At 40.5% G+C, this 23,562-nt stretch overlaps 1 protein-coding gene across 1 annotated transcript in view; it reads right to left on the reverse strand.

Moving 5' to 3' along the window:
- Window positions 1-23,562, reverse strand: part of GANC (glucosidase alpha, neutral C) — a 74,091-nt gene that overhangs the window by 27,272 nt on the left and 23,257 nt on the right. The window contains exons 8-15 of the mRNA XM_037834218.1: window positions 17,069-17,135; window positions 15,667-15,763; window positions 14,439-14,619; window positions 14,093-14,246; window positions 6,421-6,656; window positions 4,003-4,129; window positions 2,995-3,074; window positions 1,046-1,189 (exon numbers count right to left, since the gene is read on the reverse strand). Of these exons, the coding sequence (XP_037690146.1) occupies window positions 1,046-1,189; window positions 2,995-3,074; window positions 4,003-4,129; window positions 6,421-6,656; window positions 14,093-14,246; window positions 14,439-14,619; window positions 15,667-15,763; window positions 17,069-17,135 (1,086 nt within the window). The remainder of the gene's footprint in view (window positions 1-1,045; window positions 1,190-2,994; window positions 3,075-4,002; window positions 4,130-6,420; window positions 6,657-14,092; window positions 14,247-14,438; window positions 14,620-15,666; window positions 15,764-17,068; window positions 17,136-23,562) is intronic.

A 23,562-nucleotide genomic window follows, 5' to 3' on the forward strand; every position in this document is an offset into this window, starting at 1 on the left:
CTGAAGTTTCTGTCTTATCATTAGTTCCACAATTTTTGCAAATTCATCAAACTCATTATGGAGGGAAAAGAAGCAAAAGGAAATGTAATAAAAAAATTCTTGTATTAGCTACAACCTGGTAAGACTCCTTGTAGTTACTGAGAAAGATACACAAAGGAAAATGAATAGTATAGTATGGCTATTACAAAGCAAATAACTTTCAGCCCAAAAAGCAGGTACAGGTGACTTTTTTTTTTTTTAAGTTCAATTTTATTGAGATATATTCACATACCATGCAGTCATACAAAGCGTACAATCAGTTGTTCACAGTAGCATTATATAGTTGTGCATTCATCACCAAAATTAATTTTTGAACATTTTCATTACCACAGACACAAAAATAATAAGAATAAAAATTAAAGTGAAAAAGAACAATTAAAGTAAAAAAGATCACTGGGTGCATTTTTCTTTTTTTTTTTTTTTTTGCCCCTGTTTTTCTACTCATCCATCCATACACTGGACAAAGGGGATTGTGAGCCACATGGCTTTCCCAATCACATTGTCACCCCTCATAAGCTACATTGTTATACAATTGTCTTCAAGATTCAAGGGTTCTGGGTTGTAATTTGATAATTTCAGGTATTTACTGCTAGCTATTCCAATTCATTAGAACCTAAAAAGGGTTATCTATATTGTGCGTAAGAGTGCCCACCAGAGTGACCTCTCGGCTCCTTTTGGAATCTCTCAGTCACTGAAACTTATTTCATTTCATTTCACATCCCCCTTTTAGTCAAGAAGATGTTCTCCATCCCACAATGCCGGATCTACATTCCTCCCTGGGAGTCATATTCCAAGTTGCCAGGGAGATTTACAACCCTGGGTGTCAGATCCCACGTAGGGGGGAGGGCAGTGATTTCACCTGCCAAGTTGGCTTAGCTGGAGAGACAGGGCCATATCTCAGCAACAAAGAGGCATTCAGGAGGAAACTCTTAGACCCAATTGTAAGCAGGCCTAGCCTCTCCTTTGCAGTAACAGAGGTGACTTCTTTTTGACTAATACTTCTTACCTGGTAAAAACCATAGATGTTGTGAAGTTCTCTGTGCTCCCAATTGCCATGATGAATGGCATTCTTCTGCATGGTTTGCTCTGGCCCTCTAAAGACAGAGGGTTCATTCATGTCGTTCCATATGAAGAGGATGTCAGTGGATCCCTAGCAAGTAAATTTTATAATAATAATCTCCCAGTGATAATGTTAACATGGTAGTTGCTCCCATTCCTCTTTCCTACTCCATTTAATTTACTTATTTATTATGTTTATTATCTATCCTCAGTCCTTCTGCTCTGCTGCTAGAATATAAGATCCACAGGGCAAAGAATTTTATCTACTGTGTTCACTGATAAATCCCAAATGCCCAGAACAGTACCTGGCCTGCAGAAGGTTCTTAATAAATATTTGTTGATAAATGAAATAATGCTGTATTTAACTGTCTGGTAAATATATATTGCCCAGCAAGTCCACTCTGAGACCTACCCTAAAGAATCCCTATGGGAAAAGCTGTGAGTATTCTCTACATCATCCGTCATCTGCTACAACTTTTAACTAAAAGCAATTATAGCTATACATGGCAAGATTCTATCTTCTCTATAATATTTTGAAAGATACTTGTTTGTTAACATGATGATCTACAGTTTGTATTCTAAATAGAATTGTTTAATTTAGAGTGAGAAGAGACAGTTGAGTCATCTAGTTAACATGGTATTGCAACCCCTTTTATAGAAGCACTGGTCTCTCAGCATTTGACTGAATAGTTACAATGACAAGGCAAAATTCTGTTATTTTCGGAAAGTCCTGCTCCTTATAACATACCCTCACAGGTCCTAGCTTGCCTTCTGAGACACCAAAGAACATCTGCTTTCTCACCCATACAATAGTTTTTCAAATGCCTGGAGTGGCTTACATGTTTGTTTGTTTCTACTGTTTCTAAATATGTGTGCTTCCATGAATATGGCTATATTCCAAATATTTAATTACCTTGTCTGCACTTCTTTAGTACTCTCTAAGGCAGGATTTGGCAAACTTTCTCTGTAAAGGGCCATATGGTAAATATTTGTCTTTGCCGGCCATATGGACTCTTTTTTTCCATCTACTCAACTCTTGCCACTGTAGTGTAAAAGCAGCCATAGAGTATAGGCAAATGAAAGGGTGTGATCCAGTTTGGTCCAACGGTTGTCTATCCCTGCTCTGAGTTATTTATTGGTATCCTAATACATGATGCTAAGAGATTAGTGCTAGGCTCTAGGCTCTTAACTAGGGTTAAGAGCTGGGCTTGGCAGACAAACACACCTGAATTCAAATCTTAGGCCTAGATGGGAGACCTTGGAGGAGTTTTAAACTCTTCCGTGCCTCAGTTTTCTCATCAGTGAGTTAGAGTTAACTACATTTCCAACTTCAGAGGATTATTGTGAATGAAATAGTATAATGCACATAAAGTGTTCAGCACATAAGTGCTCAAATAGTATTTTGCAGTAACATCATCATCATCATCATGACTGGCTAAAAACAGTTCTCCAAATGTGGCCTCTCTAGTTCTCTCTGTGGTTCTTAGAAGATTTTAATAATTGATGTATTAAGATACTTTAATTTTTCTGACACATTATACTTTGCAAGATATATTTACATTATGCCACCATCTTTAAATAATAGTTGTAGAATAATATTTTATATAAAACTTTATATAATAATTTGAAAATATAATAAATCTCTGTTGTAAGGTACTTTGATATGAGTCTATTATAACAGATGTCAAAATCACAGCTTTTGTGCATTTGGTAATAGGCATGGCACTTCTTCTAGCACCACCAAATCTGTAATGTGTATGCCATCCTCGTCTTTTCATCTAGGCATTATTTATCAAGAGCTACTCAAGGGAGCAATGTACTTCTATTCAATCACTTTTCTCCCCCTTCTTTCATCTTTTCAAGTAACTAGGAAAGAGCAAAAGAATAAAAACAAACCTGATAAACAGGGAAGGCAAAAAGACCTGAGTACCACTCTCTGACCTTGGGGTTGGTGAAATCCAGGTAAGAGGAGAGACCTATAGAGGCAAAAAATAGACAGCATGTCAGGAGCTGTGGTCCTCATGGTAAGATGTGTTATAAAAAAGAATACCAGTGCGAGGGCTGGCTAATCAATGCATACCTTATATCAAACATAAAAAATAGCTGATACAGAGGTATGGTGTAGGAAGAAGTGAATGAAGGTGATGTGGGACTCCAGTGACAATCATTAGACCTTTCAACACCAGGGGAATGCCAGTAAATGTGTCAGGATGAAGCTTGTCCCTCACTAATGGCCTAAGATATCCCAAGTAAGGATGGCAAATATCCTGGAGTAAACCCTCTGCTCTTAAAGAGAATGGAGAAACGTTTTATAAGTGCTGTAATGGGGAAAAGGTACTTTTCTATGTGCATGGATTTATGATAGAGTGCAACCTAGAAATTAAAATCAAATCATGCCTTTAGGCTATTTCCTTTCATCCTTGGAAGAGTTTCTAACAAGGCTTTAAACTAATGAACTTTTTAAATGAAGAATCTGGAGTTGCTAGAAGCAGCTGAAGTCACTTCAAGAACTTCATGGAAGGCTGAGAAGTCAAAGCTATGGACTAAAAAAGCAGAGGAATCACAAAGAATGACACTGCAGGACCCCTTTTTGCCTTTGTCCTCCTCCCCTTTTCTCAATTCCTGTCTTTTAATCACTATTTGCTTAGAGAAATAGCATGCCACTGAGGTTTGCTTGTTTATTTTTCATTCATTCATGTTCTTTGATGGATAAATATATATAAAGCACACTGTAGCAGGAATTACAAAAGACTCTAAAGGCAATATAATCTCTTCCTTAAAGGAGCTTACAATGTAGCTAGAGGAGCAAGAGATATCCGTAAGGAATGAGAATAATAGCCATGTGACCTTCATTAATTGGGAATGAACAAGCAGAAATAATAAGTGCATAAAGTGGTATCTTACCAGGCCAGCATATCCCTTCAAAATCTCCCCCTTCATGATTCCTCACAAAGAAGCCCTGCTCTTTGGCTTTAGCATACAGGGCATAGTTGGGATCAATCTTGATGTGGGGGTCACTGATGACCACCAGCTGTCAGGATATAAAGGTTTGAATATATTGTCAATTTTATATGGGCCATATGTGTACCTATATGTTTTCACTGTAGTTTTGGGATTTCAATTCTACTAAAAAACAACTACTACGAGTACTGAAAGCTTTCAGACACCATTAAAACCGTGTAATCTTTCATGTGCTTATGGAAATGTAAATTGATATTAAAATTAAAGCCAATACTCTTTTATAATTATTGCTGTCCAACCAATACATGTTCTTAGATGTCATTTATTACACTTCAATCTGTATGTGGTGCTAGGTACTATGTATTAAAGGATTAAGTAGGCAGGGTCCTTATCCCATAGACCTATAGGCTAAGATGACACTGACAAAAGGAAACATTAAAGAAAAAAAGAGAATAATATGTTAAAAACAAACCAAAAAACCAAACCCAAGGGTACAGGCATATTTACAAAGGAGGTTTGATAAAAGCTGTGATCCACAGGCCCATGTCTTGGCATCTCTCCTTGTCTTTCTATTATCAACACTTCCACCTAGCCTAGGGCCTCAATATCACCTTATTTTACTAGAATAGCCATCTAATCATCATTCTTCATCTCTATTCAAATTCATCCTACATACTAAAGTTTCCTTCTCCATTGCTTAAAAACTTCTAATGTCTTCATATGCAGATAAAGAAACCTACAAAAAAGAGCCTAATCTTTACAGCCAGATTCCCCACTACTCACCTGCACATGCCTTATTTGCCTCATCAAACCAGCCTGCTGGCTTCTTTCCAAACACCCCTGGGTGCTTTAGCCCTTGGCTGCATTCTTTCCCCCCAACCCCTTCCTCTATCTCCTCTAATCAGAGATTCATCTTCAGAGCTCATCTAAAATGTACCTCTGGCACAAACCCTATTTGAGTCTTCCAGCAGGATACAGTTTTCTTTCTCTTGACTGGCCCCCCACCCGACCTTTTTTTGGCTCTTATGTTACTGCCCTGTATGGTGGCTATTGTGTACTTGCCTTTCCCCAACTCACTGTAAGACCCTGCGGGAGCTCCTCTCTGCACCCCCTTCAGCACCAGCACAGCATCTTGAGCATCAGAAGACCTCAATAAATAACTCCTCAGAGTTAGGCAGGTCAGGGTTCAGATTCTTGCCCTGCCACCTAACGGGCTGTGTGTTTTTGTGGAAACTACCACATCTAAGACTCAGTTTCCTCATCTGAAAAATGATGGTAACTTACAGTTTTGTGATAACTGGATGAAATGTGTGTTTTATCAAGCTGACTGGCCCATTGTAAATCCTTGATAAATGGCAGTTGTTTATTAATTGAGAAATTAGGAGTTAACAGGATTGGCTCAGGTCACCTGTGAAAGGCCTGGGTATCAAAGCAACGGGTTGAAAAAGCAATTTTAATCTCACAGAGAGGGACTACAGGGATCCACTTTCAGGTATGTATGGGTTCTCCCCCCCTTCTCCTATCTCCATTTTCTTCATTCCCTCCCTCTTTATCATTAGTATTTCTACCATCACCACCCTGGGACAGGAAAGCAGATTTATACAATGAATTTTCAGTGGCTTTTCCCCCCTCATTTTCTTTTCCAGTTCTTCCCTTGGCCAGATTGATGGGTAGAGTCTATCAGGGAAGCCAGCATGAAAAATGGTGTAATAAAAAAACTCACATAATGTTTGACTGCTAAAAGCTTTCAAACCCCACCGCTCTCCAGAAGGGTAACTTCTGCCTACATCTGGGCAAACTAAGAAAGTCCTGGTGTTTATTCATTTTGTGCTAGCAGAAGTTCAAACCATGTAAGCCTGGCCCATGCTCAGGAATCCTCACCCCAGCCCCACCCCCCTAACCACCATAATAGCTGAACTAGTCTCCTTTCTCAGCAATTTCAAACATTTTTGGACCAGCTTGGGAGCCAGTCCTTCTCTTTTCAGAAAACCTCATTATATGAGTAATAAACCTTTTCATATTCTCCTAGTGTATGTGTGATGTCTCAACATTGGAACCAAATGGGGGGTGGTGGTGGTGGTGGTGGTGGTGGTGATCTGTCTTGTTACTACAGGGTAGCCACAAAAAATGGGACCGGGATGGGACTGGGAAGGCTTCTCATCCTTATGGGGACCTGACGACCAAGACAGGGATGGATGGAGTTACCGTCTATTATCATAGTTATGATTCTATTTGAAGACACTATCTTCATGGTCAATTTTTTTAATCAGATAGTTTTCCTCAATCAGTATGCCAAGGAAAGTTTAAAACATTTAAAAATGCTTTGTAATTAAAAGGTGCAGAAGTGTAGACTTGTTTTACCTTACGTTTTTTGCTCCTGAGCAGCTCTTGCAACCTTTTGGGGTTTGGGAATCTTTTCTTGTCCCAGGTGAAGTACCTCTTGCCATTGGTGTGCTCTATATCCAGCCACATGACATCATAAGGAATGTCATATTCATCAAATCCTGCATCCACTGCTTTTACATCCTGTTCATCTTCATAGTTCCAGCGGCACTGATGGTACCCCAAGGAGAAAAGAGGGGGCATGGCTTGGGTACCTAAAAGTGGAAAATGACACTGAGCCATCTACCACAATGATCATTAGTAATTCAATAACCATTTCTAGGCTGAATATAGTACTAAGCACTGAGCTTAGTTCTTAGAATATCAAGGAAAAGAAGACACAGCCTCTGCTCTCAATGAAGTGACAATCTGGCTGATGAGGCAGGAAGGGAAATAAACCGCTCTGATCTGAGGTGTAACTACTAAGTGAAAGGTATCAGTCCAGTGCTAGTGGAGCACAGAAGGGTTAATAAATTCTACAGGCAGTGAAATGTGGAATATTGGAAGGCTTTACAGAGGAAGTAACATTTGGTTTGGACCTTGAGGAATGAGTAGTATGCCAGAGGTTGAGAATGGATAGGGCATTCCAGGCACCAGGAATAGAAAAGACACAGAGGCAGAGAAGTACATGGCAGACTTAGGGAACAATAAATATTGCAGGGTGGTTACAGTGTGAGAGACCAATAGATGAGAATGAAGAAGGTATGTTTGTAAAGGACCCTGTAGTTTAGGCTAGGAATTCTGAATCTTCTTTTACAGGAAGCCATCAAAAGTTTGGCAAGATGTAACCTTAGCAGATCTATGTTTTAAAAAATTAGCCAGGGAGCAGTGTTGAGACTGACTCAAGGGAAAGAGATTGAAGGCAGAAAGAACTGTCAGGAAATTATCATCAAAACATTTACTGCCGACCAAAAAAATAAGGAGTATTGCATCTTAGCAGTGATTTTTATTCAATCTTGTTTTCACAAACTGTATGTCTGCCAGGGCCTTAAAAGCCATCATGTAAATTACCAGTAAAGTAAAACATATGCAAACATAACAAAATCACTTCCATAGTGACGATACTCCAACCATATGGTATTAGTCAAAGAAAACTAGAAGTTTTACGAAATTTTTTTAAGGTTTTTTTCTTTTTGGTCTAGTCCGTACTTAAATATCGATTTTCCTTTTCTGCCTCTTCCCTTAAAATTATATGTATTAGTACGTTTAATAGAGAAATGTATGTTTTCTATTCCACTGTATTTTTGTTTTATTTTTAAATTATTGTTTATATTTTCAATTATTAAATGTATAATTTAATATACATTTAAACATTTAAACTTGTATATTTATACATTTAAACTTGTATTTATACAAATATAAATATTTATACATTTAAACTTGTATAAATGTATACAAGTTTCCTAAATGTGTACCTATAACTGCAGCAGTTCACCTATTTCAAAAATTTGGAATTGTTCATTTTTTATTCTTAAGACCACCTCAGATTTAAAGGCTACCTTATTGTAAGTTTAAAGTGTATTATAATAGGAAAAAAAAACAAACATTTATTGCAGACATGGAGGACTTCTGGTCAACCACTTGCACTTATCTCCTTCCTTTCCTAAAGTTACACTAAAATCACAGTAAAGAAAAAATAAAAGGAATGAATCCACAAGAAAAAAGAGAATGAGAGACTAGACTTTAGTGGATGAGTAATTTCAACAAAATTTTGTAAGGCCACAGGCAGGGGTAGGAGTGGTAACTGTTGAGCAAAGCCAGTGAAGCTCTTATCAGAGTGCCTATGAGGGATGGAGGGACTCAGGAGGTGGAGGCACCAGGTAAGGGTGAGGAATGGGGCTGAAAATATGGACTCCTTCCCGCACCCCCATTCCTGCTCTCAGAACACTAGCAGCCAGGAGAACACTATTCAGCCACTCCTCCCTCCCCCATCCAATACTAGCTTGTAAAACTCATCCAGGCACACAAAACTTCTAGGCACTTATATATGAGTGATGTGCCAGTTTGGATGTATTATATCCCCCCAAACACCATGTTCTTTGATGCAATCTTGTGGGGGCAAACTATTAGTGTTGATTAGGTTGGAATTCTTTGATTCAGTGTTTCCATGGAGATGTGACTCAATCAACTATGGGCAAGACCTTTGGATAATTTTCATGGAGGTATTACCCCACCCATTAAGGATGGGTATTAATTGAATCACTGGAGTCCTATAAAAAAGTTCACAGACAGAAGGAGGTGCTGCAGTCAAGAGAGACACTTTAAACAATGCATAGGAGCTGAGAGTGGAGCTGGAACACAACCTGGGATCAGCAGATGCCAGCCACATGCCTTCCCAGCTAACAGAGGTTTTCTGGATGCCACTGGCCTTCCTTCAGTGAAGGTATACTTGGGTTGATGCTTCATTTTGACATTTTCATGGCCTTCAGACTGTAACTTTGTAACCAAATAAACCCCCTTTATAAAAGCCAATCCATTTCTGGTATTTTGCATAACAGCAGCATTAGCAAACTGGAACAAGTGGATAGCAAGGATCACAAGATATTTAAGGAAAAGTCTCCAAAATTAGACAAGGACTCAAATAAAGAAATAAAACAAAACGATTTCTGAGAAAACAGGGAGAATGCAAGGAACCAAAGAAAACATCAAAACATTATCATGATTGTATGATGTGTAACTATCTCAATAAAATTGCATTAAAAAACATTAGCATTAGTATCTTCAGGAAAAAAGAATAGGATAGTACAAAACAAATATAAGATATAACAAGGAACAATCAGAGGATAAGAAAGCGCTCTTGGAAATTTGAAAAATGATAACAAAAATGGAAGGCTTGGAAGACAAAATTGAGAAAACTGCTCAGAAAATAGATAAGAAAGGGGAAGAAAATTATAAAATCAGTGTACAAAAAAGAGAAAAAAAAAGAAGAAATTATCAAAGGAATAATACCAGGTTGTTTCCCAGAACTAAAGACACACCTCTCAAGATTGAAAGGATCTGCATCTAATAGCTAGTGCAATGATTATAAAAAAGACCCACATCAAGTCGTTTCATTGTAAATTTTCAAAATTACTTTTCTAACAAAGTCCTTTGATGCATAAAACTGTTCAATTTTGAGGCGATCCCATTTATCTATTTCTTCTTTCATTGCTCACACTGTGTAAGATCTAGGAAACCACCTCCTATCACAAGATCTTTAAGATATTTCCCCAGGAAGAACCCAAGATGGTGGCTAGGTAAGACAGGGCAAAAAAACACCTCCGTGAAGAATCCTAGATAAAAGCCAGAAAATGACCCAGAACACCAGTTCCAGCAATTGCTCCTTCTCTTCAGTATTTGAGAGTCTGATCAGAATATGTCTTGGAGTGGGTTTATTTGGGTTTATTCTATTTGGAGTTTGCAGGGCATTTATTTATGCTTTGTGTATTTATATTGTGTAGAAGGTTTGGGAAGTTTTCCCCAACAATTTCTTTGAATACTCTTTCTAGACCTTTACCCTTCTCTTCCCCTTCTGGGGCACCAATGAGTCTTAAATTTGGACATTTTATTTTATCTATCATATCCCTGAGATCCATTTCGATTTTTTCAATTTTTTTCCCCATTCTTTCTTTTGTTCTTTCATTTTCCGTTCTGTGGTCCTCGAGGAGGCTGAGTTGTTGTTCACCTTCCTCTAATCTTGTATTATGAGTATCCAGAGTCTTTTTAATTTGGCCTACAGTTTCTTTAATTTCCATAAGATCTTCTGTTTTTTTATTTACTCTTGCAATTTTTTCTTCATGCTCTTCTAGGGTCTTCTTTATGTCTTTTATATCCTGTGCCATGCTCTTCTTCATGTCCTTTATATCCTGAGCCATGCTCTTGTTGCCTGTCTGTAATTCTTTGATTAATTGTGCCAAGTACTGTGTGTCTTCCGATCTTTTGATTTGGGTGTTTTGGTTTGGGTTCTCCATATCGTCTCATTTTATCATATGTTTTAGGATTTTCTGTTGTTTTTGGCCTCTTGGCATTTGCTTTACTTGATCCCTAATTTGACAGAACTGCAGCTTGGTGGCGTACACTTTCTCTATCTAACCAGCAGATGGCGTCCGTGAGTCACCTATTCCCCTCAAGTCAGTTCTCCCCCACTTTGTCTTTGTGGTGTGTGGGGGTCTGATTCTTGTGGGGTCCAATTGGTGCAACAAGTTTGGGTATGTTGCTGGTGCTGTCCGCCCTGAATGTGGGGCGTGTGTCTGGGTGGCTAGGCAGGCAGGGCAGCTTTAATAATCAAACCTCCTAGGTGTTCCCAGAGATTTAAAGCTGTTCTCTGCCGCTGACCCACAAGTCCTTGGTATTGGTGTAGGTTCCCTGGGATTTCCGAGAGGTTCCCTCTTCCCAGCTGTGCTCCTCCAGGACATCTGCTGAGGGAGGGCCGCGCCACATCACTAGTGCACGCTGGCCTCCAGGGAAGCCCTGGGTCGCTGGGCCGCACAGGGACAGTTCCAGCCCGCTTCAAAGATGGTTGAATGGGAAGCGTTAACTTCCCCCTTTTTGCACAGCTCTGCCCTCCCAGCTCTGGGACAATCAGCCGTGGGTGTATTAAAGGCCACTGTCTATGGCTGATATTGTGGCTTGTGTGTAGTGCTGTGGGAAAGATTCCCCATCACACTGGGTTTCTTGGCGTGGCTCTGGGCTGTGGGTCTGGCCCTGGGCAGGAGTGTCCCCTGCCCGCTGGGGAGATGGCTGCAAGGAATGAGGTTTTTTTTTCTCCTTTTGGCTCCCCTCTGCTCCTCTTGTCTTGAGACAATCAGCAGTGGGTGTGGGAAGGGGTATCCTCCACGCCAGACACCGAGGTGTTAGCCCAGCCCGCTCCCGCCGTGCTTCACTGTGTGGCTCTCCCCGTCGTATCTGCAGCCACTCCGGGGCTTTTTTTTAAAGAACTAGTCCATCTCCAAATGCCAGCCCACCGTTTCCCCACACCGCAGTGCGGCCGCCAGACTTTCAGCTGGCTTACTCACTCATTTCAGAATGCAGGCTCCTCGTTTCACCAAATGCACATTCCCTGTGGATTTAGCAGACCTTGTCCGGCTGGTGCATTGCTGGCAGTGGTGTTCTGGGTCACTTTCTGGCTTTTATCCAGTATTTTTCATGGAGGTGTTTTTTTGCCCTATCTCACCTAGCCGCCATCTTAGCTTCTCCTCTGCATAGTTTTTAAGATACACAGAAAGTACTGTTTCTACAGCATCCCCACCCAGGACTCCAAAACTCTTTGACTCCAAAACTTTCTTGAATAACCAAGGGGTGTCATGTTAAAAATGTTTCAACTTAAATGAAATTATTTGTCCTATGAAAGATAACTGATTCTAATGTATGAGTCTTAGTATTTTCATATAAAATAAACTCAGCACCACAAATTCTCTCCTGAAAAGGGAACTGAATCAAATTCCAATCATCTTCTGCTTTTCTTTAAATTGCAGCTTCAAAGGTTTCTTTACTTTCCAGATGCGCCAGGATTGACAGATTAGCTGCTGCGGAGAAAAATTTAAACCTTTTAAACTAATATTTAAGACCTTTACCTTATTCTGTGCAAGGCTACTCTTGGACCTAAAAAGACTATTCATATCTTATGCTGTAAATTGACATTTTCTTTGCTGATGAGAACAAATAATATTTTTGATGCCTTGAATTGGACGAAGTACTTTGTTAGCTAACTAATTAGGCTGAGGAGAAGGTTCCAAGTAAGATTCAATGTCACACCACTCAATTTTCTCTCACAAATTAGATTCTTTCTGTTCTGTTTTCTGATCTTCATTGTAAAGCGTTATCAAGTCTCTGATTGTTTTATAACAAAACAAGATTTTTAAATTTAATTTTCTGAAATTAATGCAGTACTCAGTTACTTCCTACAATTTTACTAGTTTTTTTGAGAATCCTTTCAGAGGTATTTTATGCATACACAAGCAATTCTGTATAAATATTGTTACTGTTTTTTTTTTCCCCACAAATGGTAACAAACTATATGCACTGTTTTGTACCTTTACCTTTTCTTTTTCACTTAATAATATATTTTGGAAATCTCTGAAATCCATATTACTACAAACAGCATCCTCCTCTCTCTTTTTTTTTTTTCCTTTACAGCTATACAGTATTTTAGTATATACCATAACGTATATAAGAGAAATCTTTTAATGGACCTTTAGGTTGCCACCATTCTTCTGTAAAGAGCCTGTGCCTTTATTCATCTGGAATATAATTCCTGAACCCCAAGACTTGTGTTAATTCCAAAGCCTATATAACACACTTTAGAAAATTTCAGGAAGTATAAGAACATGTCTATTACTCCAAATAGCTCATGAAGTATGTCTGTTATTTATGCACTTAAGTCGTAAAGAATTTCACTAGTGGGTTTTTCCTCCTTTTCTTTGCTTCTCTCTCTCTGTCTTATGTATGTATGTATGTATGTACATGTATGTTCCCCACTCTGTGAAACCTTGGGTTAAAGAGAGAGTAGTGTAGTTTGCCTTGCTCTCTGACCCTGTTTATATCAAGATTGAATGAAAGGTACCTCTGGAATTCTTGTGAATCACATAAACTTTATTTCTTCCAAAAGGATGTGTGAGAACACAGGAATTTTAGTGATTATTTTGTTTAAAAATAACATGCTTTAATGAATTCACTGAACTCACTGCAATTGTGTATATTTGTATATTTCCTTTTACATCTTTTAAAGAGAAAATTCTTTAGTATTGAAGCCAGTAGTATATTTTAATGAAGACAAGAACACTGGCATTGGCTATCTGAGATAAGGGTAGGGAAAGCCCAGGAGCTATAGCTCCAAGGAAGGCAGATGGCAAGTATTAAGGATTAGAGACTGAAGAATTCTAGACACAGGGTAACATTTAACCAAGCTGAATGGGATGAGGCTGAGAGCAGGAAATGCTTGATTCTTAAAAAGCTTCTTAAAAATTTGTTTGTAAATTCTACATGGTATATGTTCTGGTTTGCTAATGCTGCCGTTATGCAAAATACCAGAAATGGACTGGCTTTTATAAAGGGGATTTATTAGGTTACAAGTTTACAGTTCTGAGGCCATAAAAGTGTCCAAACTAAGGCATCAACAAGAGGATACCTTCACTGAAGAAAGGCTGATGGTGTCTGGAACACCTCTGTCAGCTGGGATGACACATGGCTGGAGTCTGCTGTTCTCTTGCTCCCAGGTTATGTTTCAAACGGCTTTCTCCAAAACATCTCTGGGCTTGTTTCTCTTAGCTTCTTCAGCTCCTGTGCATATAATCGTTGTCCTCTCTTAGCTTCTCTGGAGCAAACTCGGGGCTAGCATCTCCAAACATCTCCAAGCAATTCCAAGCATCAGCAAGTGTATGGGCCTGTGTGGCTCTTTTTAAAGGACTCCAGTAAACTAATCAAGACCTATGCTGAATAGGTGGGGTCAAATCTCATGGAAACATTCAATCAAGAGGTCACACCCTAATCAAAAAGATTAATCAAGCTGCTCTCACAAGACTGCATTAAAGAATATGGCTTTTTCTGGGGGACATAATATATACAAACCGGCACAGTGTATAACAAACATTAAATTATAGACTATTAAATTATATACATGGGATAGAGGAAATATAATGGAACTAGAAAATGGACCTTCTATACATCCAAGTACCTGTAAGGTGGGAGTACTGCCTGAAGACATCAGAGGGTGTAGGTCCTGTCAGCAGAAAAACATCAATGATTCCACTCTCTGACATCCAGCGTACATCAGTTTGAGATTTGACATCTTGTTTATTAACAACTGAGTCCATCTGGGTCGGTGTGCTCTGGAAAAAGAATGAAATGAAAATCTGAAAAACTTCCCTCTAACCTGGAACACCCATCCATCAGTATTCACTACTTACACTGCAATGCCTTTGGTAGCAGAGAATTCCCACTACAAAGACGAGAGCTACAACTACAATGCAGTGGTTTTGTTTCCTGTATAAACATGACATACAGTAAGATCCACAGCTCACCTCTACTGCAGGCTCTGTGTTGATCTCCACTAGTGTTTCTGAGGCATTCAGCCAGAAAATGCCTACTGTCCTGCCCAGTTTGTGGGCAATGAGATATGGCACTGAACCATATACACCCATTTTGTCATGTATCTTATATCCATAAACATCCAGGTTATAAAGACGGTAAGCATCCCCATCACTGAAACACACAAATAAGGATTATCATCAATTATCATCACAAATGTATTATCAATGAATAGACTATCTCCATTCTCCACCACAAATACTTAGGTTTCATGCAACTTTCAAAGCTCAACTCTCACCACTTCCATAAAGGTTTCCTGACCCAACTTGGGTGAATGTGACCTTCCTACTGACTCCTATGGCATGCCCTCATTAGGACAATTAGCATGCCTGATCACATATTTTAGATCTCTTTTCTGAATATTTCTTGTGAGGGAAGGATGGTTCCCTGTGAATCCTCCACAATTGCAAGTACACAATAAGCCTCTGCTGACAAATTCTGAGTACTTCTGGGCAGCTAAAATAGATGGATGGTGTCCTAACAGGCTTCCACAGTGCTGAGCAGGGAAAGATCAGGAACTGAATTGGGGTGAGAGGCACAGAGCTCAGGCCGGTGTGAGAGCAGCAGGGTTTCTGATTCATTTGTCACCATGCCTACCTTCAAGTAACCAGAGCCTGAACTTGGCAACTTTGATCAGACTCTGTTTCTCTTTGGTTTCCTGATTAAGGCTCCCTTTCTCTCTAAGATGGCATATGTCAGTAGTGTTAGCCTGAAATGATCTCCCTAAATGAAGCAAAGGCGATGTGAGATGTCACACTTTTCCATTCTTTGGCTCATTGCCCCCATTTGCTAAAAGTATTTTTCTAGGTCAGTGATTTTCACACTGCATTCTTGCAGTTTCCACAGGCCTTGAGAGGCAAAAGTGGCAGTACTGAAGATTCCATACCTACTTCAACTACAGCAGCTCCATATTTTTACTTCCTCTATTATTTTTAGGTTCAGCATTACAGTTTTTTAAATTGTCTAAGTTTTGCCAAAAAAAAAAAATTAAAAACCACTGCTCTGAGTTATCACTAAGGGAGGCTCTTAAATTTCAACAAGCATTATCAAGGAGGAAAAGGTCAGATATATTAGCACTGGTTCAGATATCTCACATGTTCACTTCAAACTTTTTCAATCCAAAACCAGAGCCACCTGCAAGAATTCCTGATTTTACTTTACCCAGTATTTTTAAGTTTGTGTGATTCTGCATGTTGTGGGATCCCGTAAAGATGCTCAAATCCATGCAAGGAGAAATCCAAACCAATGGAAGCAGGACCTGTAGGGACAGCAAACTTGAGTTCTGCATCTCAATAGAACAATAAATTAAAAAGAGATTCAGTTAGCTGTGAGTGTAAACAAAATCACCAAATAAGGAGTATTGACTATCCGTAAGATGTTACATTAAGGTGTTACGGGGGAATACAAAAATGCATAAGGCAAAGTTCTGGTCACTTATTATGTTTCCTTAGCTGTATTGCTGAAGCTCTCTGTGTCCTTGTTTATAATTAATCTCTTATCCATCTGTAAGACATGGTTAAAAATTCTTAGATATTTTATCCTAATCAAAATTTTCCTAAAATACATGACATGCTTCTTTGCTTTAGGAAGCAGAGGATATTGAGCAATTTCAATCTTCACTAGATGAATGACTGGATGTTTTCAGCTTGATCACTTATTCTTTGTGCCAGGCTTGTCTGGTGGTGACTGCCTTCAGGGCCTGTAATTTCCAGGGTACCTGAAGGTCCTTTCATAGATACTCAACATACTTCTCCCCTGTAATCATAGATATGTAAAATTCCTTTAACCAAAGACAAAGTCCTTTTTTGTTAACAATCATTTTAGAAATAAGGGAAAAATATAAATAACTCAGGAGATAACACTGACCTAAATTCAATCTTAGGTAAAATATATTTATGTCATCTAGTCTTTATTTGTAGGAGTTGGTGAAAAGGGAGTGTTACAGAGAAGGTAAGGAAAGATTACAATGTTACAGAAAGGAGAGCCTGAGGATACCTCTAACTTTTAAATGTTGGGCATATTGTCAGCCCTGATCATTATCCTCAAGGAGTTAAGAGAGGGTTTGTCATTCTACAGGGTAGAGAAGAGGAAAGAGAAAAGTGAGTATTTTTTCCAACTATAAAAGCCCCTTATCCCACCACCTATCACTAATCCTAGTGAGAAATGTCAGAGATGGGTGTGTGTTGTCCATGTGAGTGAGGGAGGCCTGGAATGTTGCAACTGTGATGTTGGAGCTGATGAGCTCTAGAACTTATTTTCTTGTCACTTTACTCTTACAAAAATGGAATGCAAGAAAATGTAAATGCCTGATCTAGTGGATAGTGCAATCAGTAAGACCATAAGCTCCAAGAGGCCTATACTTCTCTTACATGCACCACAAAAGACATATAATCTCTATTTCTCTGTTGCAATGCATTACTGGAGGATAGGGGACCCAAATCTGAGATTTCTGTTCACTTTATGGAAGTCATTTGTTTAGGTGCAAAGTTCAAGGGACTTTTAGATAAACACAGTTAGCCATTTAGGAAAGACCTGTTTACTACTATATCAGTTTCAGCATTACCATTGGGTTTGATATCTACAAATTTTCGGAATTTCTCCTCCCATAGACCAAGATCCTGTTGATATTCCTGTAGGAACAAAAAGGGAACAAATTGAGTTTATAAACTACAACAAATGTGGTATATCTGGATTATCAAAAAATTACACTGAAAAAGTGAGTTCATCTTTTAGAATAACAGTTGCTGTCAATACACTTAATAAATGAAGTCTATTCTAAATATATTTCAATAATGATCATTATGAACCATAGTGGACATGAATATCTTTACATGAGCTAAAATGATGTGAAAGCACTGTGAAAAAATTCAGTCTTTACATATACGGAAGAACTTGTATTATTTTCTCGTCATTCCCAGCCCCCCCCCCCCCCTTTTTTCTTTGCTTATAAACATGAGAGGCAAAACATTTGGAACCAAGTAACTTAGGTCTGTTTTGGGAAACCCTAGGCAAAGATTTGTTTTGCTGAGTTGGATATTTTTACCCCTGCTCCAATTAGCCAAGCTGTTGACTATACTCTGGGTGTTGGTTTGAGAAGTTAGGTCAACTGGGATGGAAATGATTACACAGGTCCATAATCTTTTGATCTGGAGCCATACACTTTTCCAGCTTTACAAGTCTCTTTTTCCCTAGTGGAATAAGAAAGTTCTTCTAAAAAAGTGTGTGTGTGTGTGAAATACACATATCTCTAAAATGAGCTCTTTGACCATTTCTAGGTTGTTTCTTTATAATTAAAGCTTCGGTAAAGTAAGAATGGGTTCCCCCACCTCCACCTTTCTCAATCACATCTGAATCCTTAATTTAGGGGATATTAACCCAGGGTTCAAGGATGGACTTTAGAGGCTGTGAACTCTCACACAGTATGGATCTTTTTTCTAAGGAGATAGGTCATAGTTTCCATGAGATTCTTGCAAAGGTGTCTATGACTCAAAATCACTACATTGGCTTTTCCTCCTTTGGGGAATGCTGACTCTTACCTTCTTCAAGCATGTACTTTTACTACGTGTTAAACTTTTCTTGGCTGTACACATTGACTAGTCCTTGAATTCTTTCCTGTGACTAAATCAAGAACTGTCACAGTCTTAGTCCCTGGTTGAGGTCTTGACCTCTCTGAGAACTCCTGGGGGCTCTCTGGCATCAAACTTGGCAATCATGAAGGGACCATGCCTCCTTTTTTTTTTTTAATTTACTATGTCTTGAGCACTGATATTGAAAAAAACAAACAAACAAACAAAAACCCACATCTGGCACAAACTGTAAAACATTGTCTGAAAACACTGGAAGAACTTGGAAAGTAAATAAGATTTTTTTTTTTTTTAATTTCCTCTAAGTAATCTTTAGTAAAACAAAAGGTGATCTTTGGCATAGATTCATACTTTAGAGGCATTAATATTGCATTTATATCAGGTAAGCAACTATACAAATATGCTGAGGACCTTGAAAATAAGCTTCACTAAAAAAGAAACAGGAAGCCTGAGTGTACAGGATCAACTTAAGACAAGTTTTATACATTCAGTGTTGAGATCTAATACAAATAAAGGGTTGGAGGGAAAGACATTCAGACAATGGTGCTTATTCCTTAACTCAACTGGTTCTGGCTTTGGGAAGAATTATGTCCTTTCACATGCCAGGGAACACTTTGACAGCAAAAAAAAAAAAAAAAAAAAGAAAAGAAAGAAAGAACAATTGCCCCCCTCTTGCTTTGCCTAATAGGAAATTTATCCTAGCGATAATTAAACATTATATCCTTTTTTCTCTTGAACAATTATATTGGATATGAGGAGGAAGCAGAGGGCTTGGCTACAGTGGGGGTAGTATTTCCCACTGATTCATCATTTAAATCCCCAGCAGTGCCAGAATGTTGCTCTGTCTTTGTCCTCCTCTCTTCTCCACCCACAGAACATAATCTCAGCACGCGTGTTTGACCATAGCTCCCTTCTTCCTCGGAGGGTGGTGGAGGACAAGCTCCTGGCACCGTGTAGCTTCAAGGGTTAAATGAGTAAAGGCTGACTGTGTTCTTTGGGGTTTGATTGGAGGAGCCCCAGTCCAGTTGTGCAGGAATTTGCTGGTCTGTCTATGTGCTATGCCTTAGCCTTTCTTTAACACTTTCACACTCTATGATACTCGCCCTTTTTTCGCCTGGGGATTTGACCTTTGTTCTGGGGTCAAGTACAAGGGAATTCTTCTGTCACCTGTGGGGCTTCCACTGTCCCACTCATAACTCGGGAGGGTGGGGGGGGGGGCTGGGCTCTGCTGCCTGTGTGGGAGTCCCAGGACAGGATGTTTTTATTCCAGGCTATGGATGTCACATTTACAAGGCTTAGATGACCCTCTCGTTGGATGCTGGATGTTTCTTTAGGCACCTCCTACTTTTCTGGATTCCCAGTCCAGCCAGGGACCTAATTTATGGTTCACATTTACACGGCATCAGACTTCCACCCCTCACAAGACACAGTCCCTCCATAACCTTCTATACTGTCTAGAGAACTACCCAAATACCTTTGAAGACTCCCTTTGGGGATGAGTTCTCCTATGGTGAGGACTTCCTATCCTGTGCTCACCTACTTATGAGCCACGTGACTCCTGGGCAATGGTGGATCTCTGGGGATGTCCAGAGATCGCGTCTGGCAAGTCAAACTGACCCAGGACTCTGAGTCTAGGACCAGGCTTGTGTTTCTCAAAGAGACTCAATCGGGAGCCTTCTGTGAAGACCCACTTCTCCTTAATACCCTCCTCGTATTCTGTCCTTCTCTCTTTTTCTCCCTTTCATAGACAGAGACAAAACCAGCAGAACAGCAAAACATAGGTAATTCTTCTATCCCTACCCAACTCTCCCCTTGGATGTCTCCTGAAACACTGGGACACATTCCAGCTTGGCCTAAAGAGGAAGAAGCTAATTTCCTTCTGCAACACAGCTTGCCCCCAGTATAAATTAGAAGATAGAGAAGTTTGGCCAAAAAAACATCACCCTAAGGTTTAACACCATTCTGAAACTAGACCTCTTTTGCAGAAGACAAGAGGAAGACTTGAGAAGAAAAGAAGACTGAGAATCCATACTCCAGGCCTTCATGACCCTTTACCAAAACGCTAATTTGCAAGGGACCTGATGCCTGTGTTACGCCTACATCTCTCATGACACTCAAGCAGACATTCTAGGCAACCCGCTCTTAAGCACACCTCCCGCTAACATGGGAACCCCTCCTGCAAACCCTGAGGCTGCTCCCTTAGTGGTCCATGAGGCTGCCAAGCACCCTCCCACTGTCCCCCAGCCCCAGCCCTTCAGCTCTCCCTCTCTAAGACTGGGGCAGAGAAGTCCTGCCAGAATTACCAGGAGTGCAACCTCCTACCACTCTCCTCCTGACAAACTTCTCCCTCTCCAGGAGGTGGCAAATGGAGATGCTGGGGCCATCTGGGTACATGTGTCATTTTCTGTGACTGACCTGGCCCAATGTAAACAAAAATTAGGGCACTCTTCAGAAGACCCAGCCAAATTCACCATGGAATTTCAGTCTCTCTCACTCTCCTCTGACCTTACCTGGGGAGACATTCACATCTTCATATCCACCTGCTGTACCCTGGAGGAAAAACTCCATATACAGGCAGAAGCCCAAGCCCATGCAGATAATCTGGTGGCAGCCCAGCCAAACCAGTATCCAGTAAGAGCTACTGCAGTCCCTAATAGCGACCCTTGAAGAAATATACCAACATAGACCCCAACTCCAAGGAAAGGCAGATTTTATTAAGGACTGATTTTATTAGCCAATCATACTCAGATATTCAGAGGAAACTGCAAAAATTGGCTATGGGACCATGGACTCCCTTTATTCAAATGCTAGACCCTGCCTTTAGTGTTTTTAATAATATAGACAGAGTTGAAGAACTGGAAAGAGCCCAAAGGGGTCGGCAACAGGACAAAAGGCAGGCTCACTTGATAGCAGCAGCCGTAAACAGCGCCCTCCACCCTCAGGGTCACCCTACAGGTTGGATGGTTCAGAAAGCAGCTGTTTTAAATGTAGGAAATCAGGACATTGGAATAGAAAATGTCCTGGCCTGGAGGGACCACTGGGACCCAGCCCTCAGTACAAACAAGAGGGTCACTGGAAAAGGGACTGTCCCCGGCTCCGAAGGGAGAAGAGGAGAAATCCTGTACCAGGGATGACCCTGAACAAAGACTGAGGAGGCCCGAGATCCCACATGGCTCCCAACTCTTAGCTGACCATTACCATGGAGGAACCTCAGGTGACCCTTGATGTGGCAGGTAAGAACATTGTTTATTAACACAGGAGCCACTTAACTCTGTCCTTAGCTATCACTCTGGAGCTCTATCCTCAAAGACTTGCACCATGGTAGATGGAATCCAAGAACCAATTGCTTCACATCACCCTTAAGTTGTAGAATAGGGGATGTTCTTTTAAGTCATGAGTTCTTTGTAGTCCTTGGGTGCCCAACCCCTCTACTAGGCAAGGATATCCTACAAGCCTTAGGCTTTATATACATCCTTTACCTTCTTTTTACTCACATGCAGACTCAACCTTAACTTAGCGTTGTCCAGCATGCAGCTGATCTCTTTAATCTATCCTCCTGCTAGATATGTGTCCCTCATTCTGGGCAGTCTGAGGCGTGGCCCGCTGATGTGAAACTCTAGGTCTCTGTCCACCTATACCCCTCAGCTACACATGAAGCTAATAAATCCCTTTGCAGGGTCGCCGCATGCTCTTGATTACCTCCTTTATCTCCTGGAGAAATCCAACATCACCCCAGCACTTCCTGCTATGCCTGTTGAAGGTATTCTATCCACAAGTACCCACATATCACTCCTAGTAAAGACAGTAACCTTCCGCTTATATGCTAACTCCATACATCCCAATCAAGTAGATCTAAAGAGCCTTAATCCATCACTCTGCAACTACATCTTTTAGATCACTGAGGACCCCACCTCTGTCACTATCAACACTGGCCACAATACTATCCACCAGAAAGAAGGCACTATCATATATGACAAGGGGCACATACTCACCATCTCTAAGTTCCCCAGGAAAATTACACTCCTAGGGAAAACTGTCACTCACTCCTGGGGTGAGGTCAACCCAGTTTCTGCCAGGGTTAGCCAAGAGACAGATCCAAATCTCCCATGTTATCTTCAGACTTTTGTGTCCAAGGCTTGCATAAAAATCTATGACCACCTGACAGGAACGCTGGGAATGGTCTGGGATAAAAATCAAGGCATCATATTCGACTCTAACAACAACTTCCTAGGGCCCTGTCTTTCAGCATGCAATGGAGCACAGATCATCCATGAGTGAAAAGAACTCCAGCTGGCCATACCAGCCACCAGCAGTACCTCATCTGGACCAGCAGGCAATCTAACATTCACTGTCTCTCTAGACTCCAAGGAGTATTCTTCTTTTGTGGGCATAAAACCTATCTTAATCTACCCCCATGGTGGTCAGGGACATGCACTTTAGTATATGTGGCCCCAGTACTCAAGTTTAACGGTAGAAATGAGCCGTTTCCACTCCCAGCTCCCAACCTGTTATCCCAAACTGCAGTCGAAGAGCAGTCCCATTCCTAATCCTACTCCTCGCTACCATCGGCATTGGGGAAGCTGTAGCTACTGAAGCCACAGGAATAGTCCACGCAGAGTGGATCCACCATAATCTCTCCCTTGAACTATTCACTAGCATATCAAATGAACAGCCTCCACTTTAGCCCTTCTTCAATTCCAGGTAAGTTTGTTAGTTGGTGTCATCCTCCAAAACAGAGGAGCCCTAAATGCCCTTTAAGCAGCCCATGGAGGAACATGTGCATTCCTGGGAAAGGACTGTTGTTTTCATATTAATCAGAGCTCAAAGTTAACATAGGATATTAACTCCCTTAGAGACCAGCCCACTCGATTGTCCCCCGAGTCCCAAGGCCTTCCATTTGATTTATTCAATTTCTGCCATCCAGGATAAGTGCCATTCTTTGCTCCATCCTTTTCTGTTTAATGGGGCTAGCCATCCTAGTTTTCCTTGGCTTTGTGGGCTTTTGTCTCTCTCTCTTAGAATGACGCACCTCGACAGTAACAGCATGAGTCACAGTACAGATCGGTCTCCCTTATAAGATGTAGACAACTAAAGGGTCACGCAAGAACAAGAAAGATGCAAAAACCCCCAAAGCCTCCCAGAAGAATTGTTAGATATGATAGCTAGAGAATTCCGCTCCCATTATAAGCAGGGACAATGCCCCCTCTTTCAGCAGGAAGCAGTTATAGGAGACTTGACCTACCCTCTTCAGCCCTTAAGATTTAGGGACTGAATTCTCTAATAGGGGAATGAGGCAATTAGATAAGGAAGGAAGGGGGGAGAGTGACCCCAAGACCCATAACAAGAAGTTTCTTTTGACACTGCATGCCTAGTCCTCACTCAGGTCGGCGCCCTGAAAAGAACCAATGAAAATAGCTCATCAATCCCTCATTAGCATAATCAAAAGAGAGGGGCCCCTCCAGTCCTTATAATG

The sequence above is a fragment of the Choloepus didactylus genome, chromosome 4, assembly GCF_015220235.1.
Source record: "Choloepus didactylus isolate mChoDid1 chromosome 4, mChoDid1.pri, whole genome shotgun sequence".
NCBI lineage: Eukaryota > Metazoa > Chordata > Mammalia > Pilosa > Megalonychidae > Choloepus > Choloepus didactylus.